Consider the following 15963-nt stretch of genomic DNA (forward strand, 5'->3'; position numbering starts at 1 on the left):
CAAAGTCCTGGTTTGTGGAATGTCCCAATACTTTTGTCCAAATAGTGTATATACGATGATATGGTGTGTGTGAGCATAACTAAGTTTAACACTTTGTACAAGCTTTGATTTTAATTTCATTCCAGAAATTGTCAGACACAAAGGAAATCCACATAATTTACAAATAATAAATACTGTTGTAGTTACACATTTTCTTTGTAAAAGACTAAGGCAGCTGTGCGTTCCGCATTTCTTCCGCGTAACCTCTGTGCTCAGTTTAAGTGAATAGTGGGTTTTCTGAACGGGAATAAATGACTTGATAGGTCTGTGATTTAAGAATGGCAATGCTCATCGTGTCACTGCAACCGAGCTCACCTGTAAATAGCCACACCTGTCCACTAAAAGGCAGAACCCACTTGCATCAGAGCAACATTGTTGTTTACCGGTGAACGATTACGATAACAGGTCATATGGGTTACTATATATCACTATTTCCCTAACACACTCGTAAATACAATTAATTGAAGTCTATATTGGCGAGCTCGATCTTAAAACAGACATAGGGATAATATTCTTGATTGCTCAGCTGTAAACCGGGAATATCCATGCCGACCTACGGAGATAAGAAAAATGTTATTAATGTCACATAATGTTTATGCAGTGGCCAGCTTTGATTTAGGAAGCCTTCGTACAGTGTGGTGCTTAATACAGCTTTACAGTGATTTTCAGGACTATATCTCTTATTAGACAGATTTGGGGTCTGTTTACAGCATTGTTTTATGAGGGGTCCAGAAGAAGCCAAAGCCAAGCTTTGGTCCATCTATGTTTCAACCGTGTCCTTTTATACCATGAACATTGTATACCTATGTCCCTGATTCACAGCCTTTTGACATGTTTCAGCAGATGTTGCCCCAGGGTCTCTGTGCCATGGGGCATCTCACATTACACCATTCCATTCGGCTGGGTCAACTCGGCAACCCTACAGACTCCAGCGGAAAACAGAGTAGGAAGGGGCTTCATTACAACGATGAGTTGTAGAACCAAGCAGCCACCATAGAGCTCACATAAATCCTCAATCCAACGACCAATGAGATATTATCATTTATGTTTATATTTGTTTTGTAACTTTTTTTCTTGAAATCCTATCATGAGCCTTGTACAGTATCTCTCTATCTATAAGCGTATTCTATTTTATGAAATGTAGTAGGTTGGCCTTTTCAGGTCTGATACTCACATCCTTCATGTTGGCCGCTGCTGCTTCATCCAGGTGCCTGAAGATGGCATTTAAGACATCTCGTAATCTCTTCATTGATTTCTTATTGGGCTGCAGAACCACTGCTTGAAAGTTTACTGGCAGCCCGTACCTTTAAGATAGTTTCCAAGTTAGAATCCTGATGCCTTACAAGCTCATATATATTCTGGAGCCAAGTGTTTGTAACAGCCAATGGGACGCTGGTGACTCCATCACATTCATTTTAATAGATTTGGTTAAACTGGTTACATTTCAATATAAGGTGCTATATCATAATTAGTGCTAAATTAATGCTAAAAAAGAAGACTCATTTATTTTGATACATTTTCACCATTTAGTAGTATAATTTGATTTCCTTATCTCACCTTAAAACAGATTCCACAAAGACACGCAAGGCTTTTATATGAATCCAGGCGATAAAGGCTTCACTGAAGTTTACTTTTAACCATCGAAGCAGTGGTCCCTAAAAGGTTAAATATATTACTTTGAAAAAGTGACGCGATTAACAATGGCATGAAATACAGTCAATAAAAAAATAATATAGATAATACAAATAATATAATGCACATAACAAAGGCTATGATCCAAAGCTACAATGTCTTATCAACATAGTAAACACTGGAATATTCCTACTGATTGGACTATCCCATTGGTTGCTATGGTGAAAATATAAATTTTAATATTTTGCCCCAAGCCTCCCTTATAAATAAAACCCACTGAGCTGTGGGACAAATTTATCTGATGTTTTAACTATTAACGACCCAGGACCTTTTTCTGTAGAAACTCACCAGGCTTGGCCCTTCATAACGCAGAGTTATATTGGTGAGATAAAATGTTTATCCTCACCTACAACTGATAGTTAGGGGGAAACTGCAGTAGTATTTCTATGTTTATTTTTACATTTGGTATTTGCTCAGTGCTAATTAAAAGTTGACGTATTTAACCCCTCAGCCGAGGATATGGAAGTCACATACTAACACTTGCAAAGCGACTATTTACACCATGCAAATGCACAAGCCTGTAAATTTTAAATGTTAAAGGTGAGGGCATGTGAGCTTAGTGACAACGCCGCAAGCTGGTGTTGCAAAGGATCAGGCACTGGGTATCACTATATTCCCCCACCAGGCTAGGACTGAACACCTGGCTGATAGGGCCTACATACTTACCCGATCTGCTACTCCAGCCACAAGCTGCATGGGTATAAAACCATAACACAGAATCTGAGAGCAGCTGAGAACAATCCGGCCCATCATTCCTGACTCAAGTCTTAATCAGTCCTTGATCTTGTCTTGGATTCAGGATAGCTTTATGCCTTATCGCATGCATGTTTAAATTCCTTTACTGTGTTAGACTATCCCACATCGGATAGAGGCTGTTCCAGTTATCTACCGCCATTTATCATCCCCAGTTTGGCCCTGTCCCCCCCCACACCTGCTGATCCCCCATCAAGGTTGAACCCCCATGGTGGCAAGCCCTGCTCCGTGTACAGCTAGCACCTGCTCCATCCCTCCTAAAAGGTCCAAAAGAGATTGAGCTCTGGGGATCCGCTGGGGAAAAATATATGAGCCATGATGCCCAACAGAAATTGACTCTTTGTGAGCAAAACCAGAACAGAGGGCGACCGACTGAAATCAGCAATAGCCGACACTTACATACTGCTGTTTCTTGTCTGCTGCCAGTTTAATGATTTCATCTTTTTCGGACTGCAGTTCTCTCTCATTGAAAAAAAATTCCCGTACTATGAATCTTAAACAGAAGAGTAAAGCAAGAAATATTACTATCCTCATACAAATAGCAACTTCGCAATATGACATCACTATGACCATTAATGGATTTAATTGATAACCATAAAGAAATCTTACTTATTTTCTCTTGCCTTGGATTTAAAATCTTCAATGACTTTTCTGAACAAAGTCACTGTAAACAAACCTCCTTCGCTATCCTCGGCAATCATCCTGCACAGAAAGCAAAACGTGAATGAGAAGAACATCCCACCCAGATAAAATATATATTTATATATTATTATCTTTTATTTATATAGCGCCAACAATTTATGCAGTGCTTAATACAATCCATATATTCAAGGGGTCTGACAAGATGAGAATTGACAGACTAAGACAAACCGATACATTAAGTAGAGAGGCTCGGCTCGCAAGCTTACAATCTGGAGGGCATGGGGTGACAAACATAAGAAACAGAAAGGGTGAGAGGTAGTGTGCGGGTTGTATCAGTGACAGGGAAGTTCTAGCAGCTAAGATGGTGAGCTCAGCTTTCGAAAGGTTAAGTTTCAGGTAGCGTTGTGACATCCATGAAGAAATAGCAGACAAGCTATAAATATGTAATATGGGTCATGCGAGATGGAGATATATATATATATATATTGCTATTTTTTGCACTTTTTATTTTATTCTTTTATTTCTGTTTAGATACGTTATAACCTTGTACTTTGCATCTTTAATATGAAAGCTTAGTAAAGAAAAAAGGTTACAATAAAATGTAGATATATACATTTTAACTAATTCAGCTTACTTGGTGGAGCGTGGCACAACCATGTCTGATAGGGACTCATATGTCTTTTGCCAAACAGCATAACATGACCTGCAAAATAATACAATCATCATAACGTGTTACATCTTAAGACATGGGGCAGAATTGCATGTTGTCAACAAGTCTAGATCAGTCATTGTGCTTGAAATAATGATAGAATGTCGCTACTTACTTTGGAATGACTACCAGAAGAGTAATAAGATATTCTGAGTTCAAAACAAAGTCTTCTTTATTAACGATGTCAGCCAAGGTCCTTGTCAAGAGGTTGCCCCTGAAACACCAGTGAAATCATTTTATAATCTTATAATCATTCATTGTGCATAATCGCATAATCGATTTCAAGCTGACACTACTGCCATGTTGCCCAGATAGCAGTGGCGACTCTAGAAACAATATATAGGGGGGCCCACAAGATACCACAGTCAAACTGGGGGGGCATTAATAATTTCCAAAAGTAATGTGCTATGGAATTATACTTTTGTTATTGGGCTAAAATAATACTTGATCATTCAACATGGGAAGCCTGAAGCCACAATTGAGTGCGACTAATCCTTGAAATAAATATTATAACACAATAAATAACTTTTCCACTAAATGATTTCAGGGCCTTGAACGTTTTCAGGAGGGCATTTTATCTCTGGATAAATATAAATTAAATAATTCCTACTGTAAGTTAAGTGCCAGGAAACAGATGACCAAACACACACACCAACACAGGCTCTGTCACACCGACACCCAGACACACACACCAGGACAGGCTCTGCCACACCGACAACCAAAGACACACACCAGGACAGGCTCTGCCACACCGACACCCAGACACACACACACCAGGACAGGCTATGTCACACCGACACCCAGACACACACACCAGGACAGGCTCTGCCACACCGACAACCGAACACACACACCAGGACAGGCTCTGCCACACTGACAACTGAACACACACACCAGGACAGGCTCTGCCACACTGACACCCAGACACACACACCAGGACAGGCTCTGTGACACAGACACACACACCAGGACAGGCTCTACCACACAGACACACACACAACAGGACAGGCTCTGTAACACCAACACCCAGACACACACACCAGAACAGGCTCTGCCACACCGACAACCAAACACACACACACACCAGGAAAGGCTCTACCCCACAGACACACACACACAACAGGACAGGCTCTGTAACACCGACACCCAGACACACACACCAGGACAGGCTCTGTCACACCGACACCCAGACACACACCAGGACAGGCTCTGTGACACAGACACACACACCAGGACAGGCTCTGTCACACCGACACCCAGACACACACACCAGGACAGGCTCTGTCACACTGACACCCAGACACACACACACCAGGACAGGCTCTGTCACACCGACACCCAGACACACACACCAGGACAGGCTCTGCCACACCAACAACCAAAGACACACACACACCAGGACAGGCTCTGCCACACAGACACCCACACACATCAGGACAGGCTCTGCCACACCCACATCCAAACACACACACACCAGGACAGGCTCTGACACACTGACAACCGAACACCCACACCAGGACAGGCTCTACCACACCAATACCCAAACACACACCAGGACAGGCTCTGCCACACCAACACCTATACACACACACACCGAGGACAGGCTCTGCTACACTGATAACCAAAAACACACAAACAGCAGGACACAATCTACGTCACAGACGTCTACATCAGGATGGATTTTTCACACTGCATTGTCGTTTATACCCCCCTTAGTGTTTTTGCCCCCTGTGTATTGATGCCCCTGCTGCCCATATATATTAACATTAGCCCCAGTTGCCGATAGCAGGTATAGAGCAACACATTAACACACAAACCAAGCTTTGTACACATGCTGGTACAGGGTGGCTGTAAGTGATGTGCAGACCCCATACTGCTGGCAGCATCAATACGCAAGGGGGGCAGCTAGTTAGGTTTCAGCATGTACTGGCTGACTTGGCATGATAGGAGTGTGATTGCTAACAGCAATCACAGTCCCATCATGCCTAGGTTCCAGCATTTACTGGTCGGATGTGTAAGTGCTGGAACCTAGGCATGATGGGACTTTGATTGCTGTTAGCAATCACACTCCTATCATGCCAAGTCAGCCAGTACATGCTCGAGGTGCGGCCCGCGTGAGATCGGTTGCACTGGCTGGCGATCTTACGCGGGCCGCACCTCGAGGTCTCGCGGGCCGCATTTGGCCCGTGGGCCGCATGTTGGACGCCCCTGCCTTATCACTTTCTAACCCCCTCTCCCTCCCTTATCACTTTCTAACCCCCTCTCCCTCCCTTATCACTTTCTAAACCCCTCTCCCTACTCACTATCTACCCTCCCCCTTTGTAGTTCTCTCACCTTTAGGTCCAGCGACGGGAGCACGAGGCTTCTGTCTTCGTTCTCTGCTGCGGTGGCCGCTGCTTCATTGCTGAGCGCCGAAATATGACGTCATATTTCGGTGCTCAGGATGAAATGCCGGCACCGCGACGGAGGTAGAGGCCTCGTGGAGGAGAATGGGGGGCGCCGAGCGGTTACTAGGCGCCCCTCTCTCTCCTCCGCATTAAAAAAAAAAAAAAAAAAAAAGTGTGATGTGTTATGTGCACACCTGAGAATTTTCCAAGGTATGCTACCTGGAGCTCTCCTACTACTGGGGGAGTGGCTTCATGAGGGGGCAGGGCTATGTATGCATGGGGTGGGGTTAGCTACATGTGGAGGCAGGACTAACCATGAATGAGGTGGGATTAGCCTAAATGAGCCATAAATGGTCTGGGAGGGGTAAGTGATGTGGAGACCCAGGGAAGCAGTGCTTCACCTGGAGGCTCCAGGCCAAACGCAGTGAGATGTTCTCCAGCCGAGCTGGCCATGAGGTTTTGTAGGCAAGCAATTCCTCTAGTGCCCATTTCTCTTATACCGTTACAAACATAGGAAAGAAACTGTAGGCAGACCCCCACCACCAGCTAGGTGGCCCTTCTAGTAGGGGGACCTGTGCTCCAGTTTCCTGGTGAAGGGCCATGGGAAGTTGCTATAAGTATATAACTGGTTCCTTGGTTTTCACCTAAATGGTTTTAGAACAAACTCTCACATAACTATACATACACAGTCTTTCTCTCCAGGCTCTGCAGATTCCCTTTGATGCTGTTATATGTGACAGCCCTTGATTTCAGATCAGTGTCTATCTGTGTCATTTGCTGAAAAGAAAAGATTTTTATAGGAGTTAAAAAAAATTGAATATATATATATATATATATATATATATATATATATATATATATATATATATAAAATCCACACCACCACCAGAAAAACTCAAGGGCGGTATCAGAGCTGCCGTCAGCGGGTACAGCCAGAAGAGCTCTATTGTGTCCACTTGTTGACCCTTCCCTTATAATCAAACATCATTTAAGTGTTCTTTCAATAGTCTTACCTCATAACGTAATAACATGAAATGGAAAAGCAGGGGTACTGCTGTTAAAAGCAAAATTCAAGAGAAGGGACAAGCATTTCCTTCTGCCCCTCCTTGAGAATAGCCATATATATACGAAGATATAATGGTACCTTGGAAAGTGCTTCTGTTATGTTCTTCAGTGGCTGCTTCACAGGATACTTTGCCATGTCCCACTCAAAACGTGACAAGTAGCTGATGAGGTCAACTGGAAAAAACAAAAAAGATTAATTAGCTGCATAGATCAGAATAAGGAACACAAACAAGCAAACTGCCCAGCCACTAGAGGGAGGCTTTGAGATACAATAAACGAGTGACAGGGGTCCTGCTCATAACCAAATATGATATAATCAATTAATAAATAGAATTCCCCAGGTTCCTTTAAACCCTTCCAATCAGCACAAGAAGGCTGCCACTCTCTTGGATCTGCTGCCCTTGGCCAACGCATGGTCTGTCTAGGCCAGAATACACCACTGCATGTAAGATGAACTGACGGGATGAGTCCAATTAAATTGCTGCCATCTGAATCTGTGAGCAACATAAAATTCAACTGGACATTCTTCATGTAGTTGTTGTAATTGAGCAATGATAATTTTCTAGTATAAATCATAATCTATAAAACCATTACTGATTCAAACACATTCAAATATCTTTAGACCTGTGTGCCACCAGAATAAATTGCTTCTTATTGCTTTCTATTAGCTTTGTTTGGTTGTTGCCGCATGAGCTTAGACATGTAGGTCCCAAAACATGCATATTCAACCACAATTAACACCTATTAAGATTTAGAAGGCTCACTGAAATAAGCCCTTTATGTGGTGAAGGACATATTATGAGTGAGCTATGGACCCGTCTCCTATACTCCTATAAATGATACGCGTGCTAGCCTAGCAGCTATACATTAAGAAGCTTTTAGTTAAGTCATCAGTAGCTATGTCACACAAATAAAACTGGAATTGTTAAATACTACATGAATTATATATTACTCTATGAAATGTGAACTGCAACAACAAAACAATTCTATAAATATTCATCATATTTTTTTTAAATAAGAAGGAAATTCCTAAATAAAAAAAGCGTTATTTTAGTAATGGGTAAAAAAAACTGTTTACGTAATATTTTTAGAATATTCTGTATCCTAAGATTCTAAATATAGTTACCGTTAAATGTTCTTTATTATTATTAATTGATTGATATAGTGCCATCATATTCTGTAGCAGTGTACAATGGGCATGCAAGACATAACAAGCAGTGCATCACATAACAATAGGTAAGTAAGGCTCTGAGCAAATGAGCCAGACATTAGCTCATTAAACATTGGTGAATATACTGTCAGGTCCATAAATATTTGGACAGTGATACATTGTTCATTATTTTGAATCTGTAGGCCACCACAATGGATTTGAAATGAAACAATCAAGATGTGAAGACTTTCAGCCTTTATTCAAATTGTTTAACAAAAATATCTGAATCGGGTTACAGCGATTTCATACACAGTCCCCTCATGGTCAAAAGTAATTGGACAAACTAAAAATCATAAACAAAATGATAATTCTTAATACTTGGTTGAAAATCCTTTGCAGTTAATGACTGCCAGAACTCTGGAACCCAAGGATATCATCAAATTCAGGGCTTCCTCCATAGAGGTTTCAGAGGCTTTTAACGCAGCCGTCTTGTTTGTGGATCTTTCTGCCTTACAGTTTTGTCTTCAGCAAGTGAAATGAAGACAGAACATCCACTACAGTTGTCTTCTGTGGTCATCCCGGCCTTTTGGTGTGGATGAGCTCACCAGTGCGTTCCTTAATTATTCCAAATGTTCCAAATTATTGATTTAGTCACTCCTGATATCTCGGCTATCTCTCTGGTGGATTTCTTTTGTTCTTCAGCCTAATGATGGCTTGCTTTACTTTACCATTGACAGCTCTTCTGGACCTCAGAGTTTGCAGCAACAGCTTCCAAATGCAAATTCCACACGTGTAATCAACATCTGAGCTTTTAACTGGTTAATTGTTAATTAAATAATGAGGGAACAACCCACACCTGGCCACAAGGTAGCTTGTCCAATTACTTGTGGACCCTTTAAAAGCAGGGGCTACATAATATAATTGCTGTAATTCCTAAAGCATTTACTCAATTTGGATGTAATTACCCTCAAACTAAAGCTGAGCGTCTGCACTCCAACTATCTTGATTGCTTCGCTTCACATCCATTGAGGTAGCAATCAGACCAAAACTCTGTCACTATCCAAATATTAATGTATCCAACCGTATATACACATTTTATACAATAATGGATTAAGGATACTCATATTTAGTGCAATTAATCCTTCCCAAAGAAAATAAGCAGCAGGTCTTGATGGAGTAATTTCTTTGTTGGAAGGATTTGGGTATTTACCAACACCATGTCATTGCATGCAAGACATATCCCCCATCTCAGGGTATTTGGCAGGGTACATGCAAACATCTGGGGGCATTACAGAATCTGGCTGGTTAGACAGACAGATTGCGAGAACAGTGTTCATCCAATAGAAGATATTATATCTGCCCTACTTATCTTTCATTGGCTGCCCACTGTGTTCCAATTTAAAAAGCTCACACGCAGACTGAGGGTTTTCTTGTATTCTATGTAAAGAACCTGGATGTAAACTATGCAAACCAGGAGCCTTCAGATAGGTGGATGTCATGGAACATGCAAAGTCGTTACAAAGGAAAGACAAGAATCGGAATACAGAACAGCGTTGTTATCTGAGTCATACGGATATCGTGACCCGGCTACGAGGCCATTACATCAGAATTCCATCATAACCTGATCACTGTATCCTTACAACCAGATGTCTCTCGTGAAGCTGGAACCAGGAGAGTCCGTGCTAAAAAAAAATATCAAAAACACAGCAAACTACAGAAAACGTTACATACTTTCATTGTATTTCACTTTATTCTTCTTCCCTGGAAAAAGACCCGATAAGAAGCTTACAGATGTGAAATGAAATGCTGACTTATATGACTTTCTGCAAGGTCATACAAGCTTGACTTTATTTGAATCTAGCAAAAGTTTTCCATTTTTTGAATAATATTTCTTGAATATCTGCTAGGATATAACATGAAGACATCAGAGCTTCAGAAGCTGCCGCATAAAGCAGACAGGGGAGCCAATACATTGTCATCCGAACCAGTTGAAGACAATCATTATTATCCAATCTTTTATTTATATAGTGCCAACAATTTAGGCGGTGTTTCCTATGATATGAATACTCAGGGGGTCTGACAAAACTAGAACTGACAGACTAAGACGAATCATTACATTAAGTAAAGCGGGCCCTGCTCGCAAGCTTACAATCTAGACAATAAATATCATTTTAACCCACCAAAAAACAGCATATGTTAATTAGTAAGGATAAAAAAAGCTGACATTTTAAAGATGAACTCCAACAAACTTATATTACTAGTAATACCCAGGGCCAACCCGACAATGGAGCCCAGTGGGGCAACCGCTCCAGATAATGGGGGGGGCAGGGAGAGGAAGGGTAGATAATGGGGGGGGCGGCATTTTAAACTTCGCCCCAGGCCGCATTTTGTCTTGGGCCGGCCCTGGTAATACCGGTACATTAAAAGTTTTTTTTTTTAATATTGTGTTTTTTTCTGTTTTTAAACAATTGTAGTTTCTATAAAATATACTGTTTTGGGACCCACAGACACCAAAATAGTGACCAAAGGTGAAAAATGGGGATACCCAGTTCCCATTGATAATGCAGCTGCACAATAATGTAGCTTTTGGACATAACAGAAACCATCAATTGCTTTGTATATATATACTGTATATATATATATATATATATACAAAGACACAAAAATGTATATATTTCCCCAAAAATCTGGGTGATCATCGGCAACCAATAAACTGTACAATGTCACGCGGCATTGGCTTTTCTAGACATGTGGCAAAGTAGGAAGAACCAAGACACGTGACGCCACGCTGGATTCACTTAGCATGCCTTGATCACGAGACATGGTCACAGAGCTTCTGAGGAACGTACCTCCATTAGCCAGAAGGTTCTCCTGGGCTTTGTCTGCAGAGTCATCCATGACTTCTCCTATGTACTGAGCGATCTTCTTAATTACGCTGCAAGACGAGATATGCGGAGACGTATAACAGACAGAAGAGTAATATTATGCAATATTAGACATGAATCCTGTACAGTACTTTCCTGATATTCATTAGATTACCTGGAAACCTTGTAAATGAGGAATGTAATTACATGTCACCTCGGGAGGGACAGGGAACCGGGGAGGTCTTAGATGGCACATTTCATGGGTTGAAGTGTAAAGAGACACCTTGGGAAACCATTGAAGCTTAAGTTATAGCTTCATCTCAGAATGAGTAATCCTGGTAAGTCCCACTTCAAATGGTCATTAAAATATCAAATACCCAAAATATCAAATTATAATAATATAAAAAAATATATAAAAATATAATATTAAAATAAATAAAAAAGTAAAATATCAAATATCAAAATCACATCCTGGAAAGGTAATGCAAAAAGCTGTCCCTCATGGTCTCATTTGCAGAAATAATTGCGAAGCAGACGCTGGTCATGGCCCATCCGTTGGCGCTCTGAGATGGAAACGATGGTTCCCAGGATAGAAGGTCCAGTTCTAAGTCCCACCTCAATCTTCCGATTAAAGAGCAGAACATTCCAATAACATTGTGAAATGTAAAGAGCAGAAAAAAAGTGGCTAAGAGATGCAGAGATCAGGGCAACCAAACTCTTGCAGGGCCACGTACTCGAGGTCATACACTCCACATACTGTAGGAATTGTGTGTCCCTAGCCCAGAGACCATGTACTAGTCATGGATTCCATTTTATTGGGAACCAAAGAGAAACATAAAAAAACACTAAAAATACCTCACTGTCTGAGGGTGACATGGAAGAGCACTCCGAGACCGCCCGGTATAAATAAATAAAACAAGATGCAAACACGGTCTGAAATAGCCCGTCTAATCCAGGATGGGGCCGGAGCAGACAAGTTTTCATCGTCTTGTTTAACAGGCTGTGACCCTCAGTTTTTGTGTATCTAATAACAGAGCGAATGAGCTGCTATGGAACAACACAGAGGCTGCAGTTATACTACATCCTGACTTTTCTAAAATATTTTTATATAAGAAGTGCATTTATCGCTTCAAAAAACGGGCAGAATCACAAAGCAAGGCGTTACCATGAAAACCAAAAAAAATATTTTTAACATAATATTCTAAACAGCTTTACTTCAGTATTTGAAATATATAATGATATAACTGTATACATATAACTGTATACATATATATATACATATATATATATATATATATTTGTCTGATTTGCACGTGTAACTATTTATTTGCTTAACATTTTTACATTCATGATGTAACTGCAGATTCGGTCTATAACACAGTATTAACCGATGTAAGTTGAGCCAATGTAAGCTGAGGCCTATCTATACTCACTCCAATTCACCTCATACCCTATATCAGAAAGACACACTGGCCATCTCTGATAAGATCGGAACGGTCACTGTATTAACCCCGCAATGTGAGCTGAAAAGCAGCCCTGCTGGGGAAAGGAACCCCGACACCACTACCTGTTCCTCGACTTACAGCATTTCACAATTACATTGAGAACGTTAAATAGTTCTATAGACAAAGACCACAAAGTGGGCCGCTTCCATACATTTTTGCCCCAAAATCATGCCAGAGACTTGATTGGTCATTCAATAGGGTGGTGCATAGAAACGATACATATAATATCTAGTGGATATACTGTATAAATACTATATAAATAAAAGATAATAACAGCCGTATTAAAAATACTCAAAGACTCTAGGCCTCTCGCAATTACATCACTAGTTACATCACTAGTTACATCACTAGTTACCTAAAGTATTGCTTGGAGACTACAGGATATATTATCGGCTCCAGGATGTCTCCAGAGGCACTTATAGACAATGAATAATAACAGGCCAACTGTGATCCCTGGGTAGCCGTGAAGATAATATTTATTATTTATCATAAATGTCCCTTTTTTAACTGAAAAATGTGTTCATGTCAACTTTAAATCCGATGTAAACATGACAGACAAGCAAATAGTAACACATATTAGTAATCTTCTATTATATTCTGTGCTTTATTGGTATTTCTATTCTTTTTGTGTGAATAAAATGAGGGTTTTTTACTGTATTTTACATTGCCTAAGAAAATGGTCTGCCATTGCATCACATTTATTGGTGGCATCTATAAAATAGACATCCTGCAGGGCTGGGGGTGTAGATTTGGAAGTTGCCTCTGTCTCCCTAAAAAAAAGTTATGTTTATATGATTTACGTGGAAAAAAAAGTTATGGTTGTCTTCCATCAGAATGATCGATTTTGTTTTTTTTCACAATGCAGTTAAGGATGGAAACCGAGAACTCTAGGTTTGTATTACGCAATAAATATGCATGTGGTCAGTCTGCGTTACACCGGAGCAAACACGGCTCTAACCAAACCCAACCGTTCCGACCTATCCTTCAATCCAGAGCGAGTCGGGTCTGAGTTTGGTTTCATCAGGAATAGTGTGTATCGCACAACAACAGCGACTGCGGTTTTGTGTACAGTAAACAAAAAAGCACGTTTTACCTTTCAGCAAAAACATCAAGTTTCCCCAACTCGTCAGACAGACCGATGAGGGCGTCCAGAGTTCCGACCTGTAAACGAATTGTTGCACATATTTTAATGTGCAACTTAACAAACTTTCAGATACAAGGGGTGCGTAAACTTTCGCAAAATTACAAAAAGTAACTCTTCAACGATTTTTTATTGTTTTTGTGTACTAAGAAGAAAATGTAAAGGAAAGGATCTGAAAATAGTTAAAGGTCATTACTTTTGTTTTGAAAATAATTTCAAAAGACGCACCCGTTGTAAATAGCTCAAGAAATCCAGGAAAGTTTCCGACGACTTTTCAAAGTCGTTGCATTTGTTGTCTGTTTTAGGTAAAAATATTCGTGGAATATCATGTGGTAACACTAAAACCTAACCTCCGTTTACAATCTATTGTTAATTCAGTGTAGAAGGTGCGCATTGTTTTTGATGGGTTCTTTGATGACAATTAAAGAGCGCAGTGAAGTCCACGGCTTAGTAGTTAACCAGATGAAACAGGCTTTTATTTTTGTTTTAATGGAGGAAGATATTTTTGTGGGGTTTTTAAACCAAGAAAATCAAGGTGATCTCCTGCTCCGATCAGCACAAACCAGTTTATTTTACTTTGTGATGTCAACACCAAATGTCCTCATGAAGGACACACGCTCGGGACACGGCCGGGGAAGAATACGCAGTTGGTAAGTGATTATTCCATCTGGTTCTTATAAAGTCATGGGATGATCTGTCCACGTGGGATAAAATGGGGCCATGAAAGCTAATCCGGTAATGCTACTTAGAATAATAATAAAATGATGGATTCTCAGCTACCTAAAGTATGTGTGATACGGAGGACGTCCAAATGGTTCCTACATCTGAATCCGATGAGAGTTTTTTAGTTGACAAAGGTAGACCCAAAACAGGGACACCAACGTGACTTGCACAAAGCAAAAAGGGCAAACATGAAACCAGCCATTAACAGATTACATATGAAATGTAGTTGCACCCCATCTATTAACTCATTGCATGCCAGGGAGCAGCAAAAATCTATGACTATAGTAAGCTAGGATGAAGAGCTACAATAAGATAAGCTCGGGAGCCGGGCTCTCTCCACCCAATGTATCGGTTTGTCTTAGTCTGTCAATTCTAGACTTGTCATACCCCTTGAATAAATATATTGTGAGAACCGCGCATAAATTGTTGGAGCTATATAAAAAAAAATATAATAACAATAATAATAATGATGATAAACTTCATGGAATCTTATTGTTCCAACAGGATTCTGATCTGGTCTTAGCTCATGTATGGAGCATGTCAGCATGTGTAACGGGGGCAATGAGAAAGCCTGACCTTCAAATTGGTCTAGAGGTCATGGCATCTGAACTCCTTGGCCAATGATACAATGTAACCTGGGGATTGGAGGTGCTCCTAGTTGACCATCTCACGAGTGATATTGGGGAGGGTGGACTATTCTACCCTTCCGCCCTCCAAATTATAGCAGAAAATCCTCACGAGGGCTTATTTGTAATTCTTACATGGTTTAAAAATTTAAGAAAGTACAGAAATCCTCAAATTACCTTGAGTTCAGGGATGACAAATTTTGCATTGCTGGACAGGTTGGCTTTGGAAGTCACCGTATTCATCCTTTCCAGGGCAGTTAGGTTGGTTTTATCCCCCGGAACAGAAATTAACCAAAACTCCGTCATCTTTCAAATCTATGATCACTAAATTACTGCAGGGGGAACCAAAATTCAACATTAGGTACAGCGCACATTTTTTTTTCCAAACAGCAAACATATTGGGTTTAGCTGGGCATTGATTAGCACAGATATAATTGTAAAAATCCAAACATAAACATTCCATTGGTTTTTATCAGGGATTGCATCGCATTTAGAGCTTTAATCCAGAAATGCTCCTTATAGTTATGTTTAAAATGTGTTTATTTAAAATGAATCTAATAAGTGAATAATTGCAGGATAAAGCCCAAATAAGGTAATGTTTCGCAGACAAACTATACAAAATATACAGTATGCCCCAGTATGCCCCAGTTAGAAACCCTTATTCTCA

The 15963-nt window shown here is 40.4% G+C and overlaps 1 protein-coding gene across 2 annotated transcripts; it reads right to left on the reverse strand.

The window, feature by feature from the left end:
- Window positions 1-496: 496 nt before the first annotated feature.
- On the reverse strand, window positions 497-15602 carry LOC149288359 (V-type proton ATPase subunit C 2-like). Of its 2 annotated transcripts, XM_089491897.1 has the most exons (13): window positions 15474-15602; window positions 13900-13967; window positions 11287-11372; window positions 10169-10198; window positions 7367-7461; window positions 6908-6999; window positions 3951-4049; window positions 3761-3829; window positions 3094-3186; window positions 2884-2977; window positions 1597-1694; window positions 1214-1343; window positions 497-592 (listed from the first exon to the last, which is right to left on the reverse strand). In XM_089491897.1, exons 1-13 carry the CDS (start codon window positions 15600-15602, stop codon window positions 497-499), a joined length of 1179 nt encoding a protein of 392 aa, XP_089348023.1. The 2 variants fall into 2 exon arrangements, with proteins under 2 accessions (XP_089348023.1, XP_089348024.1); XM_089491898.1 differs by lacking the exon at window positions 10169-10198.
- Window positions 15603-15963: the final 361 nt, after the last annotated feature.

Source organism: Sceloporus occidentalis, unplaced genomic scaffold, assembly GCF_023333645.1.
Source record: "Sceloporus occidentalis isolate IW3139 unplaced genomic scaffold, rSceOcc1.0.p SCAF_52, whole genome shotgun sequence".
Classification (NCBI taxonomy): domain Eukaryota; kingdom Metazoa; phylum Chordata; class Lepidosauria; order Squamata; family Phrynosomatidae; genus Sceloporus; species Sceloporus occidentalis.

Coding starts and splice junctions, on each gene's coding strand:
- LOC149288359 (XM_089491897.1), bottom strand. CDS start 15,602: ATGACGGAGTTTTGGTTAATTTCTGTTCCGGGGGATAAAACCAACCTA. Junction 7,462..10,168: donor TAAAGTGAAATACAATGAAA/GTATGTAACGTT, acceptor TGTTTTTTCCAG/TTGACCTCATCAGCTACTTG. Junction 4,050..6,907: donor AGCCTGGAGAGAAAGACTGT/GTATGTATAGTT, acceptor CTGGTGTTTCAG/GGGCAACCTCTTGACAAGGA.